Source organism: Nematolebias whitei, chromosome 2 (assembly GCF_014905685.2).
Source record: "Nematolebias whitei isolate Nwh7 chromosome 2, NemWhi1, whole genome shotgun sequence".
Classification (NCBI taxonomy): Eukaryota; Metazoa; Chordata; class Actinopteri; order Cyprinodontiformes; family Rivulidae; genus Nematolebias; species Nematolebias whitei.
In genome coordinates this window covers 21,649,446-21,672,178 of record NC_056499.1, presented here as the reverse complement: position 1 = coordinate 21,672,178, position 22,733 = coordinate 21,649,446, and the positions used below count along the sequence as shown (strand labels likewise).

The 22,733-nt window shown below is 40.9% G+C and overlaps 2 protein-coding genes across 2 annotated transcripts in view; one reads left to right on the top strand and one right to left on the bottom strand.

Moving 5' to 3' along the window:
• Positions 1–1,057: 1,057 nt before the first annotated feature.
• On the top strand, positions 1,058–3,469 carry serf2b (small EDRK-rich factor 2b). Its single transcript, XM_037697547.1, has 3 exons — positions 1,058–1,220; positions 1,853–1,961; positions 2,943–3,469. Exons 1-3 carry the CDS (start codon positions 1,214–1,216, stop codon positions 3,025–3,027), a joined length of 201 nt encoding a protein of 66 aa, XP_037553475.1. The 5' UTR covers positions 1,058–1,213; the 3' UTR covers positions 3,028–3,469.
• Positions 3,470–12,838: 9,369 nt separating this feature from the next.
• LOC119423392 (semaphorin-4B) overlaps positions 12,839–22,733 on the bottom strand; it is a 60,591-nt gene continuing 50,696 nt past the window's right edge. Inside the window, exons 9-15 of the mRNA XM_037690780.1 lie at positions 21,747–21,928; positions 21,516–21,666; positions 19,887–20,097; positions 19,643–19,758; positions 18,776–18,933; positions 18,304–18,395; positions 12,839–13,812 (exon numbers count right to left, since the gene is read on the bottom strand). Of these exons, the coding sequence (XP_037546708.1) occupies positions 13,040–13,812; positions 18,304–18,395; positions 18,776–18,933; positions 19,643–19,758; positions 19,887–20,097; positions 21,516–21,666; positions 21,747–21,928 (1,683 nt within the window). The 3' untranslated portion in view covers positions 12,839–13,039. The remainder of the gene's footprint in view (positions 13,813–18,303; positions 18,396–18,775; positions 18,934–19,642; positions 19,759–19,886; positions 20,098–21,515; positions 21,667–21,746; positions 21,929–22,733) is intronic.

Below are 22,733 nucleotides of genomic sequence, written 5' to 3'. Positions count from 1 at the left end.
ATATATATATAGGGGACACAGACGAGTTGTCTCTGTTTATAATTTCATTGTCTGAGTAAATTTTCAGTTTCAAGTAGACACAACTTAATCATCTGTTTTATTTAGCAAATAAAGAGTCATTGAAATGAAATCACAATTCATAGAACAGTGAGAAACATGTTGTGGTCTTCCTGTTAAGATAATAAGATTTTGTTTTAATAGTTCAATTATTTAGAGGATTATCTGTCTAGAAGGAGAATGTTTAGTCCCAGGATTTTAAAGCAGAGTCTGCCACCTGCTGGCCCTTAAACTTAAGTTTATCTCCTGTCATAGTTTTAAGGACAGTGCGTGGACAAAAAGCAAAATATGGATTTACAGCCTTTTTTAACTTTATTTTTTTTTTTACCATTGTTTAGCCTGGTGAAATGTTTGAGAACCTGTTTCACTTACAAATATGACCTGAAACTTCCTGTGTGACTGGTGTCACCTTACAGTCAGTGGCAGTATTCAACAACAGCGACAACAAAAACATGCTCCTCTAGTTTCCTGAACATCTTCAGAGAAATTAATTTTTACTTTGGCCACTTTTTTTTTCTTATCCATTTTCATTATCTGTAAAACAAAACAAAACAATGACATACAAACTCTTTGTGCGTAAAATAAATATATTTTAAAATGAAGGATGACTTGAGGCTTTTTCTCAGACCTGTACTATATAGATCAGAATTACACCTTACGAGTTCAGTCCATTAATAGCATTTCTGTGCTTATTCTGTGCTTGCTCAAGATGCGCGTCTGCCATGAAGTTAAACTCAAAGCAGTCTGCTCCTCAGATATTTTTTTTATATATATGAATGTTTCTGTTCAGTGCCCTGAAATGACTTCTGTTGTGACTTGACGCTAAATAAAAAAAAAAACTGAATTAAATTGATTAGTATTGAAAACGGTGTGGCTGGCAATGCCTTTTCCTGCGCATGCGCAGTGAACATGTATAGCCTCGCGCACATAGATATCATTATGCTCGCGCACCCGAACTTGTTGAAAAAGGCGTGTGTTGGCCACGCGCATGCGCAGTGAGTATGTTTTCTTCTGGTTCTAGCGCGGACGTCTAGTTTTTGGCAGCAGCCACAGTGAGGCGCAACCAGGAGCTACAGCGTCTGGAGACGAGGAGAGAGCCGGCGGCCCTTTGGCTGAGCTTATCTGGATTTTGGGCGAAAGAAGCGTCTATTTTAAAATGACCAGTGGGTATTGACATATATAGTATTTATGTTAATAAAACGTTAATGTGTTCACCGCTCCATCTGCTTGTTTGTTGTCGTTGCACGATTAATGTGTTTCAGCAAATAGACAGAACCCATCTCGACAACCGCGACGTTATGCCACACTTTTCCCTCCAGTGTTGTTTTCTTTCGAATTATTTCACACTTTCACCGTTTATTACTATCTGTAATCCACATCATGTGTGTGTGCTAGACCCGAGTTACATAAGACGTGTCAGTCGGTCAGTGTCCATGGGTCAAAAGGACGTGTTTGTTTCTGTCGTTGTCCGGTTGTTAGTTCAGGCCCTGGCCTGCGGCTAGAACTCAAGTTCTTGGTCTGAGTCGAGTTTCAGAACTGCCAACAACTAGTAAGTTTATAAAAGTATTTCAAAATGATTTTTCTTATGTAGCTTTATCTTCGCTTCCTCGTCTTCCGCAACCCAGCTGGGTGCGACTAAATGCTGGAAGTCTGCGTCTCTGCAGCGCCCCTGTGCCACGTCGGCTGCTTTTCCGTCCTGTTCTCTGGGTGTTTTGAAGGATACAGTGCACCCATCTGGAGGGCATCTTGCTGTCTGTGTACACATGCTAATTGTGTTTTTTTCTTCGGCATACAGGAGGAAACCAACGTGAGCTTGCACGCCAGAAGCATGCCAAAAAGCAGAACGAGCATGGAAAAGGGAAGCGTAATGAAGATGGTCTTTCTGCTGCTGCACGGAAACAGAGGTATGTTTGGAGTGTTTTCTATGTACATACTGTGCACTACTATAAAGAAACACTTGTGCACAAGTTCATTTCATTCCAGGCTGCAGATGACTTTTAAAATGTGAGTTTTCGGTGCACGATATTGGATTTTTGGCTGATATCCAATATGGTAAAACTTATTTGGGCTATAACAGATACCAATATTTTTTATATACTTTCCTTTGTCAGAACATAGCCCTCTTATTTAGGCTTATTTGTTACAAAAATTGTGTAACAGCTGTAAGAGCTGGTGGCATATATTCAGTAACGCATAGAACTTTAACTTCTATTAAATGAAAAGTGCTAAATGTTATTTATTAGCATTAGTCACCTGCGATGCTGTCTCACTTGTGGAGGCTTGTTCCAGGTTCCTATAGCTGTGGGATCCTCTGCACTCTTGTGCATGAAGGACAGCCTTTTTAAGTTCAAAGTTTTTGTCTAGCCATTGTGCTGCAAGACTAATTATGCTAACGGGGCTAACACTTGACGCCCAAATGTCTGTGGCAAAACTCACCCAAGTCGTGCTATTAGCTATTAGCTTCTCAATGACGTCACATGACTGCAACTTGGGTAAGGCTACATCGGAAAAATATCTCTGACTGGGGACGATGTAGCGAGGCACAACATAGTCCAAAAAACTTCAGAATCCAATATCCTCAACAAAAAAACTTCCACACCGCCGACATTTTGACTTCTTCTCCGTCGTGATCAGATCATGTAGGCAGGCGTGACATCACGCTGTGCTGCCGCTGCAGGCCTCCTTGTCACTGGGTTGTCGTACAAAAGCAGTGTATTTTATATCGGTGAGTTATTTTGACGGAATGAGCGATATTTAACGTTAACACTAATATCGACTGATACCATGCCGATATCGTGCATCCCGAATTTATTTGAATGTTCAACTTTTCAGTTTCCCTTATTGACTTATTTTCTAACGTCAAGTGTCTCTTTTTCCTTCCCAAGGGATGCTGAAATAATGCAACAGAAGCAGAAAAAATCAGATGGAGGAGAAAATGGAGGAGAAAAAAGCAGCACTAAGTCCAAGTAAACAAAGTCCAAGATGAATTTTCTTTGCTGTTCCGAGAACTCCCGTGTTCAGCATTCTTCCTGGTGTTTATAAGAATGGATCTGTCATTTTTGTCTAGACTCAAGAATCTGGGAGCCAACTTTCTTCCCTGTGGCAAACGGCATAGTTTTTTTGATTTTGGATCTGTTGATTTTCATGGTTAAATTATGTCCAAGTACCCACGTTGATGCTGCATGCATCAAGAAGCATCAGTGGTGTAGGCCGGATGAAGTTAAAAATCACGATGCAAAACATGTAACATTTGTGTATTTTTGTACAAAAGTGTCCCTTTGCTGGTTTCAAATAAAACTGTATCTTTTTAGTTCATGCCGTCAGTTATTCTGAAGGTTTGTGGCTGGAGTTTGTGCAGCATTTTCAGCTGAGTTCTTAGTTATTAAAACTGTGTGTGTACCTTGAACAATAATTTTCTCTTGTTGGAGCATGTTTAATGCACATTTAGACACAGTTGGCTTGGAAACAAAGCTGTATTTTTATTTTATAAAAAAAAAAGATTGGTTATAGAATATATGGCTAAAGCAATCTGATGTGTGAAACATTAGGAAGTTTAGGGGCACAAGAAATTCAGTACTTTAAAATCATTATTCTGCTAAACATCCAGTGTGTTTTAGTCCCGACATTTAGGGGTTTAATCACCGTTCGTCCTTACATGATCTTCTTGATGTCCAGTAGGTCTCAAAACTGTTTAGATGGTAAACAAAACCTGGGAGTGGCTGATGTAAATGCCCTGGGTTTGTCCTCTAACAGCTTGATGTTTAGATATTTAATCTTTCATGTTGGGTACGTTTGCATGTCCCCTGTGAAGGTCGGGGGGGTTTCTGCCACAATTTAAAAACATGAATTTAAAGTGACTTCATGAAAGTCAGTTCGTGGTTCTGTCAAAATGACCACGAGGTGGAGACAAAGTCCAGTTTATTCATGAAACGACCCACGTCCTTTCTGTAAATCTGTTCAAAGCGTTAAAGCACAACATAAGACATTAATGGCATTTTACAGAGGTCATAGCCACCAAATGGATCCAAGTTAATGAGATGCATGTTCTTATTGTAAGTTTGGGTCCTTTTTGTCCGATTAATGTGCCTTTAGTGATAAATTAATCTCCCTTAACAAAATAAATGTATTAACATGAGTAGCTGTGTACCGGAGTGATGATGAGGGCCAAAATACAGAATTGGTCACTTGTTTAAATGTAAAACAATGCAAACATTATCAAACATGGCTGCACAATGGCTCAGTGGTTAGCACGGTTACCTCACAGCAAGAAGATTCAATCCTCGGTTGGACCCGGGGTCTTTGTGTGGAATTTGCATGTTCTTGTTGCGCTTGTGTGGGTTTTCTCCAGGGACTCCGGTTTCCTCCCATAGTCCAAAAACCTGCATGTTAGGCTGCCTTCAGGTTCAGGCCTCCTTTGCAAAAGAGTTGTGATATCAATGGGATTTGCCTGGTTAAATAAAGGGTTAATAATAAAACTGTCCACTCTGCTCACAGCACAGTTTAGCAGGGTTAAAGGTTCACTTCAAGCATATGGCCGAAATCAGGCTGAGAGGTAAACTCGACTTTTTAAACAGAAGGCAAGAAGCTGTGATCAGGAAGCCATGAGGGGCAAATGGCTGCAGTCAAACAGTTATGTTCCTACAGGGAGAACCTTTAAGATCACAGAAAACATAAGTTCTACAAAAGCATCAATGTCTGCAAAAATATGATGATCCATAAAAATCTTTTAAATGTTTTTTTTTCTGATCTGGTCCCCTCTGAGTTTGTAAACATAGAAAAGCACCGTGGATGCACGTATTGATCCACTTTGTGTTATTTCCAGTTCTGAAGAGCACAGAGACCAAGGACAGGCAATTACCTTGGTGTGTTGTGTAGAAATTCAGAAAAGTCCAGGTATCTAGGAGCTTCTATCGCTGTGTGGTGGAGAGCGTTCTCTGCACCTGCATCACCTTGTGGCACGGCAGCTGCACTGCTGCTGAGTGGATGGCTCTGCAGAGGGAGGGAGGCTGCACAGAAGACTGGGGAGCAGCTTTCCTACCACCTCGGACCTCTACACATCACGATGCAGGAGGAAGGTACTCCGCATCATGAAGGACTCCACTCATCCTGCACAGTCTTTTACAGCCCCTCCCCTCAAGCAGGCGGCTGAGGAGCATTCAGAGCTGCTCAACTCGAGCTGCACTTCATTTAGCCTCATCTTACATTTTTAAACTTTATGCACACACGTATGCATATATATTTATACACTTTTGTATTTATTTATTGTTAGGCTTATTGATCTGGGACCTGAGTTTGAATTTCGTACCATAAAAATGCAAATGTGAACTGGGATGACCATAAAAAATCCTTGAATCAAAAGGTATCAATGGAGTCTTAACTGGAGTTAGTAGGAGAGATCATATCTCTCCAGTTGTAGTTTCTCCATCTGAAAATTGTTGGATTGTATACCTGGATTATTGAGCATGGACTTTGTTGGTTCTCTCCATTGTCTCAGAATTGAATTCAAAATCTTACTTCTAATATACAAAGCTCCCAACAACCATATTACAGATATTGTTCCATATTTTCCTAACAGAGCACTTCGCTCTCAGCGACTACAGGCTTTCTTGCAGTTCCTACAGTTTCCAAAAGCAGAATGGGAGGAAGATCTTTCAGTTCTCAGGCTCCTCTCTTGTGGAACCAACTTCCAGTTTCTGTCCATGAGGCTGACACATTGTCCAGTTTTAAGACTGGGCTCAAGACTTTCCTTTTTGATGAATCCTATAGTTAGGGTTGGCTTGTTATTCTGCCATAGGCTTAGACTACTGGAGGCCAAATTGACCTAATTTCCTTAAATAAATTGTTAAAATTGAATAGTTTTCATTTGATACCATTTCTATAACATGTGATTCTTGACCTGCCATTGTGTATCTGTTCCTCCTTCCTGATTCTCTCAAACTCAGCTGGTCGAAGCAGATGACCACTTTCCTGAGCCTGGTTCTGCTGGAGGTTTCTTCCTCATGAGGGAAAACTTTTAACACAGCTCTAGGACTGATACCCAGCCAGTGTCACACCTACCAGATGTGACCAGAGAGGCCCACCTGTGAATTAGATTGACAAAGACTTTAACAAACCCCCACTGTAAGGTGTGATAGGCCAATCTGCATACGCATGTACGTATCTCATCTCAGCTTTATAACCTGAACCCCACACTCACTGCTCTTTGAATTGAGAAAGCTTCTCAGATGAGAAGCGAAATGTCTTCCGTTACAAATAAAGTCCAGTTGTTTTTGTCTTGAACATTTTTGAATTCCTCATGAGGGAGTTTTTCCTTTCTACCGTTGCCTTCTGAGATGGAGTTAAATTCAAAGCAGTCTGCTCCTCAGATTAATAATGTTAACTTACTTTTTTATATATGAATGTTTCAGTGCAGTGCATCTGATTCTCTTTGCAACTGCAGCTGAATGTTTCCGAGTCAGTTTGACTCGTATTGGGCAAATTGATTCTCTTTTAATTTACAATATAGATTTGCTTGTCACTCTGTTCTTCTGGATCTCCAGTCAGAAAACAAGATTCAAGTTCCCTTCACTTATATCCAGCTGCATTAAACCCCCACAAGATGAAAACGGCCAAAACTCACCCTCAGACTACATCCTTCATAACCCATTTGTGTGACAGCTACTTTGAAATGTTAAATCAGATATAAATCTATTTTTAGCAAACAAAATGAAAACACAAATAACTTTAAATACTTTACGCTTGAAATCTAAAATTCTAGTTTTTGAGCAAGATAAATAAACTGACCACTTGGTTTAAACAAACAAACAAAAAAAAAAAAGCTAAAGTACACTGATATTTTTAAATATATATTTTTTATTATCTGGTAACGTAAAAATAATTATTTATTATCACTGTAAACTGTCCAATTAAAGGGACCGTAAAATATGCAATAAAAGAAATCTCAAAAAGACCTGTCAAAACATGTATTTTATTCTTTTATCTTTAAAAAATTAAAATAAAGTGCTTTTTATGTACAATAAAAACAACAGTCACAATCTCAATGATACAAAAAATACAGTTCACAATGTTATTTGTACACAACGATAATAAAAAAAAATCATGCAGGCAAGACCACATTTGTCTAGTTAATCAGTCGTCTAAGCTGATGGTATTCGATTTGCAGAGGCAATGCTGTCATGGTGTCTCATGGTAAATGTGTGGAGCTGTGCTTGCATCTTCCCACACTACTACATCATGCAGCACAAACGATTCATTACTGCTATTGTGCTGCATTTTTGTAGTTATGAACATTTTTGATGAATAAATGTGAAAATGGATCCCTACTGAAGCTGTCTGTAGGAAAACAAATGGTCATTGATGTTCTAACAGTGGTGCTTAGAAGTTAGTGAAGCCTTTAGAATGTCTTGTATTTCTGCATAAATTACCTAAAACATCAGATTTTCACACAAGTCCTAAAAGTAGATAAAGAGAACCCAGTTAAACAAAAGAGACAAAAATATATTTCCAGCGGCACAGTGGTGCAGTTGGTAGAGCAGCCACCTCCCAGTGAGGAGGTCGCTGGGACCTTTCTGGGTGGAGTTTGCATGTTCTCTCCGTGCATGCGTGGGTTTCCTCCCACAGACCAAAAACATGCATGTTAGACTGATTGGTAACTCCAATTGTCTCTAGGTGTGAGAGAGAGAGAGAATGGTTGTTTGTCTCATTTGTCTCCATGTGGCCTTAAGATGGACTGGAGACCTGTCCTGGGTGTAGCCCACCCCTCGCACAGTGATCGCTGGACATTGGCACCAGCGACCCCCGCGACTCAAAAAGGAAGAAGCGGCTAAAAGATAATGGATTGATATTATATCTGCTCATTTATTTATTGAGGAAAATGATCCAATATGACATATTTGTGAGTGGTAAGTATGTGAACCTCTAGGATTATCAGTTAATTTGAAGGTGAAATTTAATCAATGGGATGATCAGGTGTGAGTGAGCACCCTGTTTGATTAAAAGAACAGGATCTATCAAAGTCTGTTCTTCACAACATGTTTGTAGAAGTGGATCATGGCCTGAACAAAGGAGATTTCTGAGGACCTCAGAAAAAGAGTTGTTGATGCTCATCAAACTGGAAAAGGTTATAAAGCCATCTGTAAAGAGTCTGGACTCCATCAATCTACAGTCTACAAATTGAGAAAATTCAAGACCATTGTTACCCTCCCCAGGAGTGGTTGACCAGCAAAGATCACTCCACGAGCAAGGAGTGGAATAGTCAGTGAGGTCACAGGACTCCAGGGTAACTTCTCAGCAACTGAAGGTCTCTCTGATATTTGTTAATGTTCATGAGTCCACCATCAGGAGAACACTGAACAACAATGGTGTGCATGGTAGGGTTGCACTGCTCTCCTAAAAGAACATTGCTGCTCGTCTGCAGTTTGCTAAAGATCACATGGACAAGCCAGAAGGTTATTGGAAGAATGTTTTGTGAACAGATGAGACCAAAATATATATTTTTTGGTTTAAATGAAAAGCGTTATGTTTGGAGAAGAGAAAACTCTGCATTCCTACATAAGAACCATATCCCATCTGTGAAACATGGTGGTGGTCGTATCATGGTTTGGGCTTGTTTTGCTGCATCAGGGCCAGGGCGTCTTGCCATCATTGATGGAACAATGAATCTGAATTATATCAGAGAATTCTAAAGGAAAATGTCAGAACATCTGTCCATGAACAAGAGAAGGTGGATCATGGAGCGAGACAATGACTCTAAGCACACAAGTGTTTCTACCAAAGAATGGTTCAAGAAGAATAAAGTTCATGTTTTGGAATAGCCAAGTCAAAGTCCTGACCTTAATCTAATCAAAACATCGTGGAAGGATTTGAAGCAGCAGTTACTGTGAGGAAACCACCAACGTCCAGAGGTGAAGCTGTTCTGTAGAGGAATGGGCTAAAATTCCTCCAAGTCAGAGTGCAGGACTGATCAACAGTTACTGGAAACGTTTAGTTGCAGTTATTGCTGCACAGGGGGTCACACCAGATACTGAAAGCAAAGGTTCACATACTTTTGCCACTCACAAATATGTTGGATCATTTCCCTCAAAAAATAAATGACCAAGTATAATATTTTTGTCTCATTTAACTAGTTTCTCTTCATCTACTTTTAAGACTTATGTGAAAATCTGATGTTTTAGGTCATATTTCTGCAGAAATATAGAAAATTATAACGGCTTCACACACTTTTAAGCATCACTGTACTCGTCTACATTCATGTCCGGTATAGTATGTTCATCACTGAGGAGCAGCTCAAAACCACCAGTTACTGTAATGCAGCTGTTTGCTTCTCCTTGGAAAAGCAGTTCATAAACACACAGTTCATCTTATAAGATGATTAACCAGTGAGGTCAAATGAAAAACTTGCACCACATTTGAGTGTAAAAATAAAAACTGTCAGCCCAAGACGGTGACTCAATTCTTATTTTTATTACATAATCTGGAGAATGGATCAAGATTTTGAGCAACTCCCAGTTCTGTTTGCAGGCAAAGTTAGTGGTGAATAAAAAAAAAATACTGTAAATATGTATGACCCAAGGTGTGGAGTTAAGTGTGCCCGATGAGGGCTACAATCATGTCGTTTACCACATTTCTGTTGATGAGGTCACTGTTTGGGTGCTGTGGTGTTGCTCGTGGCTCGAGGCAGAGCAACTATGGACTGTAGAGGCTTTTATTTTGTAGTGGTGTTTTCCATCAAGCACTTCAACACAGATTAGAATTATTAGTCTTCAGCTTTCAATAGACGAGTTGCAAAATATACATATTTGGTTTCTTGACAAAAACAGAATGACAGAAATTGATGCTCATGTTTGTGCGCTACATTTAGCTTAATTACTTAACGTAACCAAAGAAAATGAAGGGAAGCAGCTATTTTACACTCATCAGGCCCACTAAATCAATTTATATTTTTATTATTTATATATATATATTTTTAAAAGGGCAAAATATCTAAATGTTACAATTTTAAGAATTAATTTGCTGCACATTTTTACAACAAAGAGCTGTCAGGAACCGTTGCCAATTCAATTTGCAAAAAAAGGATTTGAGTTTAGATAATTTAATAATAATAATAATAATAATAAAAAAGTTTCTGCCTAAATTAAAATAAAACAAAAAACAAACTAGTTTCTGTCTTGCTTGGATTTAAACCCGTCTAGTCAAGCTAGGCAGATGTTAGCGTTAGCTATTATGCTGCAGTGCTAATTTACCATTTTAAAAGGATTAAAACAAAAAAGCACTATAAGAATTCACATCCTCTATTACATGTTTTTAGTCCCATTTAACAAAACAGACAAAAAAAATTAAAAACTAAAAACCTCTCAACATCTCTTAATCTCATTATGTCAATAAAGTCATTCAGATTCTGAACATACTGAAGTGGCGTTAAATGTAGTGTTAGCACTCGTTTCCCGCTAAACTTGCTGTACCTTTTTGATAATTTTACTAATGGGTTTTTCAGCTGGCATATGCTTCTTAATAAACTTCTTTATAAATTCACATGCATAGCTCTGCTACAAAAAGTAAAACATGAGAACTTTAGCTTTTCAGAGGTGCCACACTAGAGGAACCCTCTTTTTGCAGGTCATCCACTTTGTGGCCGCTACAATTAGCGCACAAACATGAGTTAATTCCAGTATTTCCCTGTTCACTTAGAGGTCATTTCAGACTTTAAAAAAATTTAACCAACCCCACTACTTTTATCAACTTGAGCATAAAAGACCAACACTTCTCTCGTCCTGATGTGCTTGATAAAAAACCAGACGGTGCTGAACCGACGGTGTGGTGAAATGTAAGCTGGAGTCGGCAGTAAAGCTATGAAAAACAAAAACTACTCAGCAGTGTCCACTCTTTAGTTTTAAGACTATCTCTACAACACATCTTGCACAACGTCCCTTTAACAACACACAATATTAAGCACAGGTATTTTATTTACACATTCAAAAACGTGGAAGAAAAGGAAACACTGACCTCTGCTGCACAGCATGCCGTGCAGTTACTTTGTCATCTCGGCAATTACATCGCCATTCTGACCTGTTTTCAAAATAGCAAAATATTCATGTTGTAGGATACTGGAATACATACTGAAGGCTTACTTGATCAATACAGTGAAGTGGTGACACAACCTAAGACATGTTTCGCCTCGCTGGAACAGACGTGTTACCAGCATTCTGCTTCTTTGGAAACGTCTGTTTTTATAGAGAGCTGGGGATGGCTGCACTGGTCCCTGGAACAACAGATACTTTAAAAAATAGCTATTCTTAGCAGCTCCACTTCTGGTCTCAGTAGTCGCATTTGCTAAAAAATAATCCAATTTTACTGAAATGAAATGTGCAAACCTTTAACCCTGAATATGTGTGCTTTCACTCCAACATCACCTCGGCTTCTGAATAGGTGGTGAAAGCCGTAAAGATCAGACGTGTAACCTGGCTGACTGGGGGGGAAGTAAAGGCTGTATAAACGTCTGTGCGTCTACCTCGTTGCATTGTGTATACAGTTTAACTATAGGGGCCAATAAATTTGATCCAAGTCCCACTAGAAACCTTAGTTATTCATCGTTTTGTGACTTTTTTTTTCTTCAAATGTTTGTACAAGAAGGCAGAAGGAAATTGAAATCTAGACGACCACATGGCAAATCTCTAATCCTTTGGCGTCAATCAAATTTTACGTTTTGTCCAACACATTCTATAAATATTGAGATGAGCTAACAGTCTTATAGAAATTCCCAACTTTGACCTTCATTTATTTATCATTAGTGCCAGAAAACATTTAGTGGAAACCCGACCCCGGATCCATGACCAAGTGCTCCTAGACGATGAAATCGTCATGACAGAATGACACTATTGCATTTGGATAAGACAATCAAGTATTTTTGTTGTTGTTTTTGGCACAGAACGTATGGTGATTTCAGTGCTGCCCTGAAGGTATTAAAAGGTGACAATGTTTTTTTTTTTTTTGTTCTTGCAACATCAAGTTCTCTTTTTCACACTCTTCTTCCAAACCATTGGTCATCTGGCTCTCGTTTATGAACCCATAGTGGCAGCTTCAGGTTCATACTGCTGAACAACGCTGTCCCAGATGAGTTGAAATCCAGAGGTTTCCTTTTGAAATGTCAGCTTTTAGGTGAAATACACCATTTTCCTCATGACAAACATACATTCAGGAGGTAAATGACAGTGTTTAGGCCTCAGAGGACAAGCGTCCATCAGGTTTTTTGTTATTTTTGTCACCTCACTAAGTCTTCCAACAGCAGGCTCTCATGAAGCACAAACCTCTCAGTTTTCCTCTCATTTCAACACACTTATCCTCATACATTTACTCAGCAAATGGGAACGGATGTGCTGAATCATAATGAAAATGCATTACATGTATGGATTTCACCAAGGGCTGAACTCTTGGGTACCATGTAGCTGGAGCTTGTGTGCATAATACCAGAAGTGTGGAAGCCACCTTCTGCAGAAATTGTGAAAGATTACACAGAGTTGGGTAACCATCAATGCTTTTGAATGGACAGTCATCCAGACTGGAACATTTCATGATGCATACCTAAAGAGACACTGCCATAGCAGAATAACGTATTCTGCACATGGTTTTATTAACCATATCCCTTGTATTACCCAGCCCTTTGCTCACACACACATACACAAGATGTGAGTGGCCATGAGAAGTATTCAAAAATAGATTGATGTAATCATATTAGCAGCTGCCATGGTTTTGTGGTTGAAGCTGAAGTGTTGTGCTGCCCTCGACCCCTGCTACAGCAACAAACCAGACCAACTTCTGGCTTCGGAGTGGAAACGCTTGAATAAAATGACCTCTGCAGTGATCACAGAGCTAAGATGGCTGAAATAAAAGATGTGCTGTGACATAGGAGGACGTCAAGATTTCCTCTCCTTTTGCTTGGTGGCCTGTACTGCTCGTAGAAATGAGATGTTTTGGGAGATTTGTGCTCTCATATGATAGAGTCCTTGATCTCCGAGCCTAACCTCACTCTGGGCCGAGGGCACGTCGGGGAGTACTCCACGTGGCTCTCCTTCAGGTTGAGCGGCCGCCTCTCTGAGGACTCTGAGAAGCTCTTGCTGTTGTCTGGGGACGACTCGTTTGTGGGCGTGCTGCAGATGTAGTTGTCATTTAACGTCTGGTAGCCCTTGTGGTCTGAAGTGGAAACGGGGATAGTGTTGCCATTGAGGGGTAAGCTCTCCGTGGGCTTCCCGACTATCCTCGTTTTTTTCTGCTGCATGTTGGGGCACTCGCCCTGCTTCAGCATGGACTTCATGTGATCCCGGTTCCTGTAGATGACGAACAAAGAGAACACCACGAGGGAGAACGCCAACAAGGCGCACACCACAATCAGCTCGTTCCAGTACGTCTTTGTGTGGACCTGCTCAGAACGAGACTCGCCCGGCAGGATGATGGTCTCTTCCCGAGGAAAGTGGGGCGTACGCGAGTGTCCAATCAGAGTAGTGCTTTCTTGGCGGGGCTCTGCTCTCACGCAGTAGTTAGCCAACAGCTGGCTGAAGCCCTCCTCTTGTGACCAGCACTCGTACGTCTCCATTCGATCGGACTGAGCCACCACGACCAGGTTTCCCTCTGGGGTGGCGTACAGGAACTGGCTGGAGCTGTCACTGTAGCGCCACTTCCTCTGAGCCAAGTTGGACCGCAGCTTACAGGGCAGAACTCGAAACGTGTTAGCTGGGATTGTAATGAGCTTGCAACGGGAACCACCTGCAGAAAAACAAATTCCAGCATTAATGTTTTAAATTACAGTAATCCCTCGCTCCTTCGCGGTTTGACTTTCATGGACTTGCTCTATCACGGTTTTTCAAAATAAGATTGGACATGACATACAATTGGCTGATTGATGGATGAGCAGCACAATCGGCATGGAATTTTATTTAAAATATTTTCAAATATTTAGCACAGCTGCAGTAGAAGCTTCCTTCTGCAGTGTGTCATATCTCCACTCTGCACCAGAGAAGTGGGCGTGTCCGAAAGTGCTTGCAAAGGCAAAGTGCAGCAGGAGGCAGGGAGCTGAAATCATGACATTCTGTGCTCTTTAGAGTTTAGAAACATTGTTTAGAACATTGCAATACTGCTACTGCCGCCACAACCGCATATATATATGTATATATGTACATATGTATGTATATATGTATGCATGTACATATGTAAAACAAACCGGATTCCAAAAAAGTTGGGACACTAAACAAATTGTGAATAAAAACTGAATGCAATGATGTGGAGGTGCCAACATCTAATATTTTATTCAGAATAGAACACAAATCACAGATCTATAGGTTCTAGAATTGCGCCGCTCAAGGTGGCTGCATGTTGGAGCAGCTCTGTTACTTTCATTCTGAGATTTTGCTTTTGGAAACTTTAATTCCTCTTTTTCTGGATGTAAATCACATTTTTTTGGATGATTGTTTCCTCTGGTATCGGATGCTGTGCAGCTGGAAAGATTTTTACAGAAACTTTTTTAGCTTTGGACATTTGTTATGATGCATAACCATGGCAACAAGGCAGTTTCTACAACCAACAGCAGCTGATTAATATCTCAAAAGCTCAAGTAATATCTCAACTACGGCCCTAAATTTCAAATGAGTTGAAAAGGATGCTCTGTGGACGCATTTTCATCTACCTGCCAGCTGTGCTCGAGTGCATGACCACTGAGATCCTGGAACTAGCAGGAAACACGGCTCATGACAGCGGAAGGACGGGATCGTCCATCAGCACCTACAGTTGGCTGTCCGCAGCGATGAGGAGCTCAACAAGCTGCTGGGAGGAGTGGCCATTGCCCTGGGAGGATTTCTGCCCAACATTCAGGTGATCCTGAAGCCCAGGAGGCCAACCAAGTGCAAGTAAACGGATCAACATCTGTGGCCAGTTTTTTCAGATCTGCTATAAGATGGACCATCACAAGAGATCCTTCCCACTCACAACCATCAACATCTAGAACAACTCTTTTATGAAACAAGGAAAATGAGCTACAACATTTAATTTCCCTCTGGGATTAATAAAGTATTTTTGAATTGAATTGAATTTAATCTAAAGTTTAAACTGAGAGAATATATCATTTTAAGGGAAAAATCTGTTTTTCCAAATTTCATGGCGTCAACAAATCCCAAAAAAGTTGGGACAAGTCCATTTTTACCACTGTGTGGCATCCCCCCTCTTCTTACAACACTCAACAGACGTCTGGGGACAGAGGAGACCAGTTTCTCAAGTTTAGAAATAGGAATTCTCTCCCATTCATGTCTAATACAGGCCTCCAACTGTTCAATCGTCTTGGGCCTTCTTTGTTGTACCTTCCTCTTTATGATGCGCCAAATGTTCTCTATAGGTGAAAGATCTGGACTGCAGGCTGGCCATTTCAGTACCCGGATCCTTCTCCTACGTAGCCATGATGTTGTGATTGCTGCAGAATGTGGTCTGGCATTATCGTGTTGAAAAATGCAGGGTCTTCCCTGAAAGAGATGACGTCTAGATGGGAGCATATGTTGTTCTAGAACCTGAACATAGTTCTCTGCATTAATGGTGCCTTTCCAGACATGCAAGCTGCCCATGCCACAAGCGCTCATGCAACCCCATACCATAAGTGATGCAGGCTTCTGAACGGAGCGTTGATAACAACTTGGGCTATCCTTGTCCTCTCTGGTCCGGATGACATGGCGTCCCAGTGTTCCATAAAGAACTTCAAATCGTGACTCATCTGACCACAGAACAGTCTTACATTTTGCCACACTCCATTTTAAATGACCCCTGGCCCAGTGCAAACGTCTGAGCTTGCTTAGAAATGGCTTCCTCTTTGCACTGCAGAGTTTCAGCTGGCAACGGCGGATGGCACGGTGGATTGTGTTCACTGACAATGCTTTCTGGAAGTATTCCTGAGCCCACTCTGTTATTTCCTTGACAGTGGCATTCCTGTTTGAGGTGCAGTGACGTTTAAGGGCCCGGAGATCACGAGCATCCAGTAGAGTTTTACGGCCTTGACCCTTATGCACAGCGATTGTTCCAGGTTCTCTGAATCTTTTGATGATGTTATGCACGGTTGATGATGATAACTTAAAAGTCTTTGCTATTTTACGCTGGGTAACACCATTCTCGTATTGCTGCACTATCTTTCTGCGCAACAATGGTGGAATTGGTGATCCTCTTACCATCTTGGCTTCTGAGAGACACTGACACTCTGAGAAGCTCTTTTTATACCCAATCATGTTGTCAATTGACCTAATTAGTGTTAATTGGTCTTCCAGCTGTTCGTTATATGCTCACTTTCCTTTTTCCAGCCACTTATAGCTACTTGTCCCAACTTTTTTGGGATTTGTTGACACTGTGAAATTTTGAATCAACATATTTTTCCTTTAAAATGTTACATTTACTCTGATTAAACTTTTGATCTGTCATCTATGTTATATTACGAATAAAATATTGACATTTGCCATCTCCACATCATTGCATTCAGTTTTTATTCACAATTTGTTTAGTGTCCCAACTTTTTTGGAATCCGGTTTGTATTTATGTCCATAGATCTGTACCCTGAAGACCTGTGATAAGTGAAAAACCATGAAGTAGGAATAATAGTGCAAGTAGTACTTTATTTTAGTATTTATATAGATATATATAGTTTTTTTAAACCCTTCCCACACTCTTGCAATATTCTAAACAATGTTTCTTAACTCTAAACTCTCTGAAAAAAGAGCACAGAATGTCATGATTTCAGCTCCTTGCCTCCTCTTCTCTTTGCCACCTGCAAGCTCTCTTGGCCACGCCCACTTCTCCACTCTGCACGCTGAACATCTGATCAGCTGTTTAACTGCAGTAGGAAGTTTATCCTGCAGCAGTACGGGCTGCACAAAGCTGCAGGAGGAAGCTTTTTCTGCTGCTCTGGGCTGCACAAACGTGCAGCAGGTGCTAAATAATTTAAAATATAAAGGTAATTTATTTTAAATAAAAAAATTATGCTGATCATGTGGCTCATCCCTCAATCAGCCAACTGTGTGTCATGTCCCCGAATACTAAAATACTACTAGTACTGGTACCATTATTCCTACTTCGCGGTTTTTCCACTTATCGCAGGGGTACTGAGAACGGAACCCCACTCGATAAACGAGGGACTTCTGTATTTAAACTGCACACAACACCTTCTGCGTACAAGGAAATGGGAATGAATAAAACTGTGTTCATATTATGCTCTTTGGGGGTTCTGTCTTTTTTTCCCACTCTTACAAAACATTTTAGGCATAAAACAGATGTACAGTCCCAAATCCTAAAATCTACCATAAAAGGAGTTCTCCTGCCTCTCAAGATCTCGTTTCTAATTCAGGCTATATCTCACTTATTAGGATGCAAGTGCTATTGGAGGGGTGGGGGTGGACTGAAGCAACATAGCCAGTGATAATGTGTTGAAATAAACAATTTTGTTTTTGATTAAACTACTATTCAAAGTATAATTAGACCTAGAAGGATATGCAGAGTCCTGAAAACACATCGTGGTCAAACAGGAATTCAGTCAAATAAGGAACTCCAACAAATATCGACGGCAGATGAAACACTCTGCTTCTTTTCTGTCCACATCATTACCCATCCATCTACAATATGCTTTGGGAGGAAGTTAAATAAGGTTATGAACAATTAATATCTTACCTGTTACAGATAGCTCTTTAAACAAGCTCAGCTTGGAGAAACAGTTACATTCTGACTTGATTGCTAAGCTAACTTCCTGTTTCCTGCACCATTTTATAAATTAAATTTCTGTCAGTTTCACATTACATGTTTATTCCAGCAATAATATGTTACTATTGAATGCTACAGCTAGATTTAGTTGCTTGCTCTTATTTGTGCTTAAAAAAAATGTAATCCACTTTGGTCTTGAGACTGCTCAAGCGTCGCCAATTTTGTCGGAATTATTTTGTTTCTTCAAAATGAGGTTTATCAAAGAGCTATGATATTAAATATTCATAACTCTTCCACAAAACCCCACTTCAAAAGATCTTATCACTTCAAGTCCTATTTTACAGACATTTACATCTGTCCAAGTAGTTGTGTACAGAATGTGCAGTGTATATGCTAGCTGTTGACTAGACCAGTGCAAACCTGGTTACCTGACTGTTGTTTAGAGCTGATGTGTTTCTGCAGCTCCAAGTGTGTGTGTGTGTGTGTGTGTGTGTGTGTGTGTGTGTGTGCGTGTGTGTGAGACAGGCAGAGCTCACTCACGAGCAGCTGCTGGTCTGGCAGATCTGGGGCTGGAAACTGTCGTGTTGCAAATCGCTGCCGTGTCAGCCTCCTCCACGTCCTGCTGCCAGTGACTGCAACAAAACGAAGCAAACAAACCAACAGGGTGAGAGGTGGGTACTGGGATGACAGGGACCTCGTACAAAAGTCTTGTTCTAAAACCTGATTGCTGCGTCAGCCTCATGACCAAGAGACCAACTCTTCTTTTAAAAGCAGCTTTTTCAAACACATGAACTATGGCTGCTTCAATCTTAGCACTGAACCTAGTTAAATGTTTTTGTTTAAAAAGCTAAAAAACCTGCAGAACCATTAAAATTAAAAACGTAAAGCTGTGAACAAGGTGGACCTTACGCCTGCCGTGTCGTGCCCAAAGCCGTCACCGTGCACACGGTGCAGCACCACTCCTCTGTTGCAGCCCATTTCAAACTACGGCAACCCGTGTGGGACTTCTCACCTGTCAGGCGGAGCCATCCTGACGTCCCGGCACAGCCGCCCGGTCCAGGCGCAGTAGGGGTCTCTGGACAACACGCACTCACCACAGCTCAGGTAGTTAGAACAGTTTGCCACAGGAACCTCCACCAGGCCAGAGTAGGACGAGACGAACAACAAACCCTGCAGAAGAAAGACAGAAAAAAGATTTCAAAAGGGACGGCACATTGAAACCATTACTTAAGATAAACAGGAGTATAACGTACACAGAGAGCTAACTCTGACCAGCTGTTCCGTCTCTGTGACTCACTTCAACTCTCTGATCATGCGCTCAGTTGAACACACTCACAATTTCAGCGCATGTTTTAAAGAACTTTGTTCTTTTAGTCTTTTTTTCCAGCTTTAAACTAGTTTAATGTCAATGTATGAGTTACATAAATTTACCTCACTTATGACACAGTCGTAGATTCAGTGGATAGTCTGGCTTGAGCTGGTTTATTTGTTTTAAACTGATACATATGGAGTCTGTGTTTGTTTGCTCATATTTGGAGCTTAGACTGTGCTCGCACAAAGGCCTCTCTTGCTTTATTAGAATTACATATTTGCTTACAGTTTGGCAGTTGAGACTTGGAGAGAGATCTTTGCGTAATAATAACATAAAAAGTAATAAAATTAAGCTCTGGGTAAAGTGCCAGAGAGTATAATAAACTCAGAGCTATAACTTACAGCTAACGCAGTGAAATGGACCCTGCAGAAGGGAAATATCTGCAGCCAGTTTGAAATGATTAAAATACTTGATATAAACAGATTTAAAGAGGACTTCAGAGGCTTTTACACATCGATATTAAGTTACAACGAAAGCGTTTTAATTTGGTCTTGTTCTGTTATTCACCCGCTGAGAGTCAAGTTCGATATGCTGCACAGGCTGAGGCTCGGCAAACAGAACCATCTCCTCGATGATGTGCATCTTATCATTGACATTGATGGCCTTGTGCAGCTTCCCATCATCTGGGAATCAGATGGAGAAAGAAATAAGACAAGTGACTTCCAGGGAATACAGTTTGCAGTGGGGCATATATTCATAATAAGAGGCATCAGATGTTTCTGTTATGTTAAAAAAAAAAAAAAATCACCACCTGTTCCAATAAAGAGCACGTCGTAAGCCCTCTCCATGCCCTGGATCTTGTGCACGGCGATCTGCGTGTACCGCACACTGCGCTTCAGCAGCAGGGGAGCGCTGCGGATCACACCGTCCATCAGGAAGTGGTCCTTCACAAAGTTCAGCACTTTGTCAGGCATGTGCAGGGACGAGTGGATGTCCATTTGCCTGGCGTGGTTGGTCACGCACTGTGGGAGAGGAAATCACGAGATTAAAAAATTAATGTAGAAATTTCTGCCTAATATAGTAAAACTTTGTTTTTCTGTGCTCAGGTGATATTTATGGTACTAATTAGGACTGGGCGATATCGATATTTTTAAAATATCGAGATAATTTCATACACTAGATAAGATGGGACTATAGCGTTTATTTCAATATTTTCTATGTTGCGTTATAATTCGACTTGAAAATTCATGTAATTCTTTTTCTCCCGTCTTTTTTGTACAGTTCCAGCTGTTCATTAGATGTGTCTGTGTGACAATTGGGACAAAGCTTTGACTCAGAAATATCTTTTTGTTATTACTTTATGGAAAGAAAAAAATATTGAGATATATATCGTATATCGCCATTCATCTTAAAATATCAAGATATTAATTTTGGTCCATATCGCCCAGCCCTATGGATTAAAAAAAAAAGAAGTCTGCTGATGGTTTCCATCTGAAGGCTCATGCTCCTCTGTGAGGCCCTCATTGAAAAGCTGCCTTCTTACATCTTCTACGCTTCACTGGTGTCCAGTCTGGATTAAACTCCAGCAGCTGATTTCTGCTGCAAGTCCCTCAAGTCTGTAAGAATCCTGGAGGATCAGCTGTTAGTTTTTTTTGCTCCAACAACCTGGAACACGTTACAACTCGTCCTAAAAGCTATTCCTGATAAATGACTGATCTTTTATCTTCTTCTTGGACTCAGTCCTTCTGTCGTCGCCTGCTTCTGAACCATTCATTTAACAACTCTGACAGTATTTATGTTCTCTCAGATAAACACGTTTCATGCTGTGCATTCTTAGTTATTCCTATAACTACAAAAGATTCCAAGAATTTATTTGAGCTTTTACACGTTTCGTTTGGTCCATACAAACGATCAAAAGCAAAGCAGCATTTTTAGAGTCAACCTTTGACCAGAAGACAAGAATAAAATAAAAATTGCTGCGGATCAAGTTCTGTAACTTAACAGCCTTCAAATGATAAAGGAATAGTTCAGATCTTTTGTGGTGGGGTTGTGCAGAAAGGTTAAGGACTATTAACATCTTACCTGTTGTAGATAGCTCTTTAATCAACCTCAGTTTGGAGAAATAGGAGTTTAATAGGCTCATCAATCGGGTCAGAATCAAACTATTTTTCCAACCTGTTTGAAACGTTATAGAATACAAGTAAAACATTATTTGCTCATAACTTTTCTATAGAATCCCACCTAAAAATATCTGAACTACCCCTTTTTGTGTGCAATAAATCAAATATTTAATTTGTTTCTGAAACCTTATTTTCGTTGTCATTTCACTTTCTTTGACGGGTACCAACGTAAGCGAGGAGGAACAAACTGTGAACAAAACCATCTGTGTTGCTGAGCTAAACCGTGTCGTTTGTCACTGGTTGCTGTCGCCACGACTCACCGCCCCAGGTCGTGGTTCTGGTACCGGGTGGTTATAGGTGTACCACTGCTGCGTCTCCCTGTTGACCTCTCGGTATCGGCCACTGAAGGCTGCTTCCACCTGCGCCATGCTGAAGGCGCACACCGCCGAGCTGCCCGACGCTCCTTTATACCTGCAGACAGAGAATAGGGCGTCATGTTTCGGGACAGAGCTGAGGAGCAGTCTGACCTGCCGTCTGCACTCGTGTCTCACCACTGGGAAGTGAAGACGCCGTAGAAAACGGTGCTTTCCCAGCTGTCCCCCGTGGGCTTCAGGACAAACATGTCCTGGATGATGTTGAAGGGGAAGCCGTCGTCGGGGAGGGAACACAGCAGCTGAGCCTTCAGGAAGGTCGTCCACTTCTTCTGCAGCACTCGCTCACCTCCCCGGTCACCCTGTACGCAGAACCCAGGGTTTCACAGATTATCACAGAAGATTTCCTGTTGCATTATTAATTTCTGTGTGAGCTGAGGTGGAGGAGCACATAATCTCTGCTCGCTCTGACAGACTAGACAGGACTCGGGGATGAGCGAGAGGACGGAGGTCAGGAGCAGCGAGGCTCATGCGAGCAGGAGCTGGGAGTTTAACTCTGATACGACCAAAACCTGTGAGTAGCAGGAGACGTTGCAGCTGTGGTGGAAAATGAGCTTAAGATGCAGATATTTTAGCAACTCAAGCCCTTTAAGATGTAGAACCTCCAAATGTCTAAATATAAAACTGACCATGTTATGACCATTTCTGTGTCTGCTGAAGTCGTCTCAAATCAAGCTGACTCCACAAGTTTATTAGTTGTAAATCCAGTGATAAAAGTCACCGCTTCAACACAATTGGGGCGGCTGTGGCTGAGTGGTTAGAGCAGTCATCCTCCAATGGGAAAGTTGAGGGTTCAACTCCACCAGCAATCACATGCTGAAGTGTCCCTGGGCAAAACACTGAACCCCTCATTGCCTCCGATGCGTGTCCCATCTTTGTATGAATGTGATAAAGCACCGATTATTCTCTGTATAGATCTAGTAGAGTGCTGTATGAATGGGTAAATGAGAACACAGATTGTAGTGTAAAGAGCTTCGAGTATCTCGATTAGATAGAAAGGTGCTATATAAGTACAGTCCATTTACCATTTACAATCTGTCCAGTGGTCCAAGAGATTATTTGCTAATTGAGTATGTATAAAGCTTAAATTGGAAATGAAAAATCTCT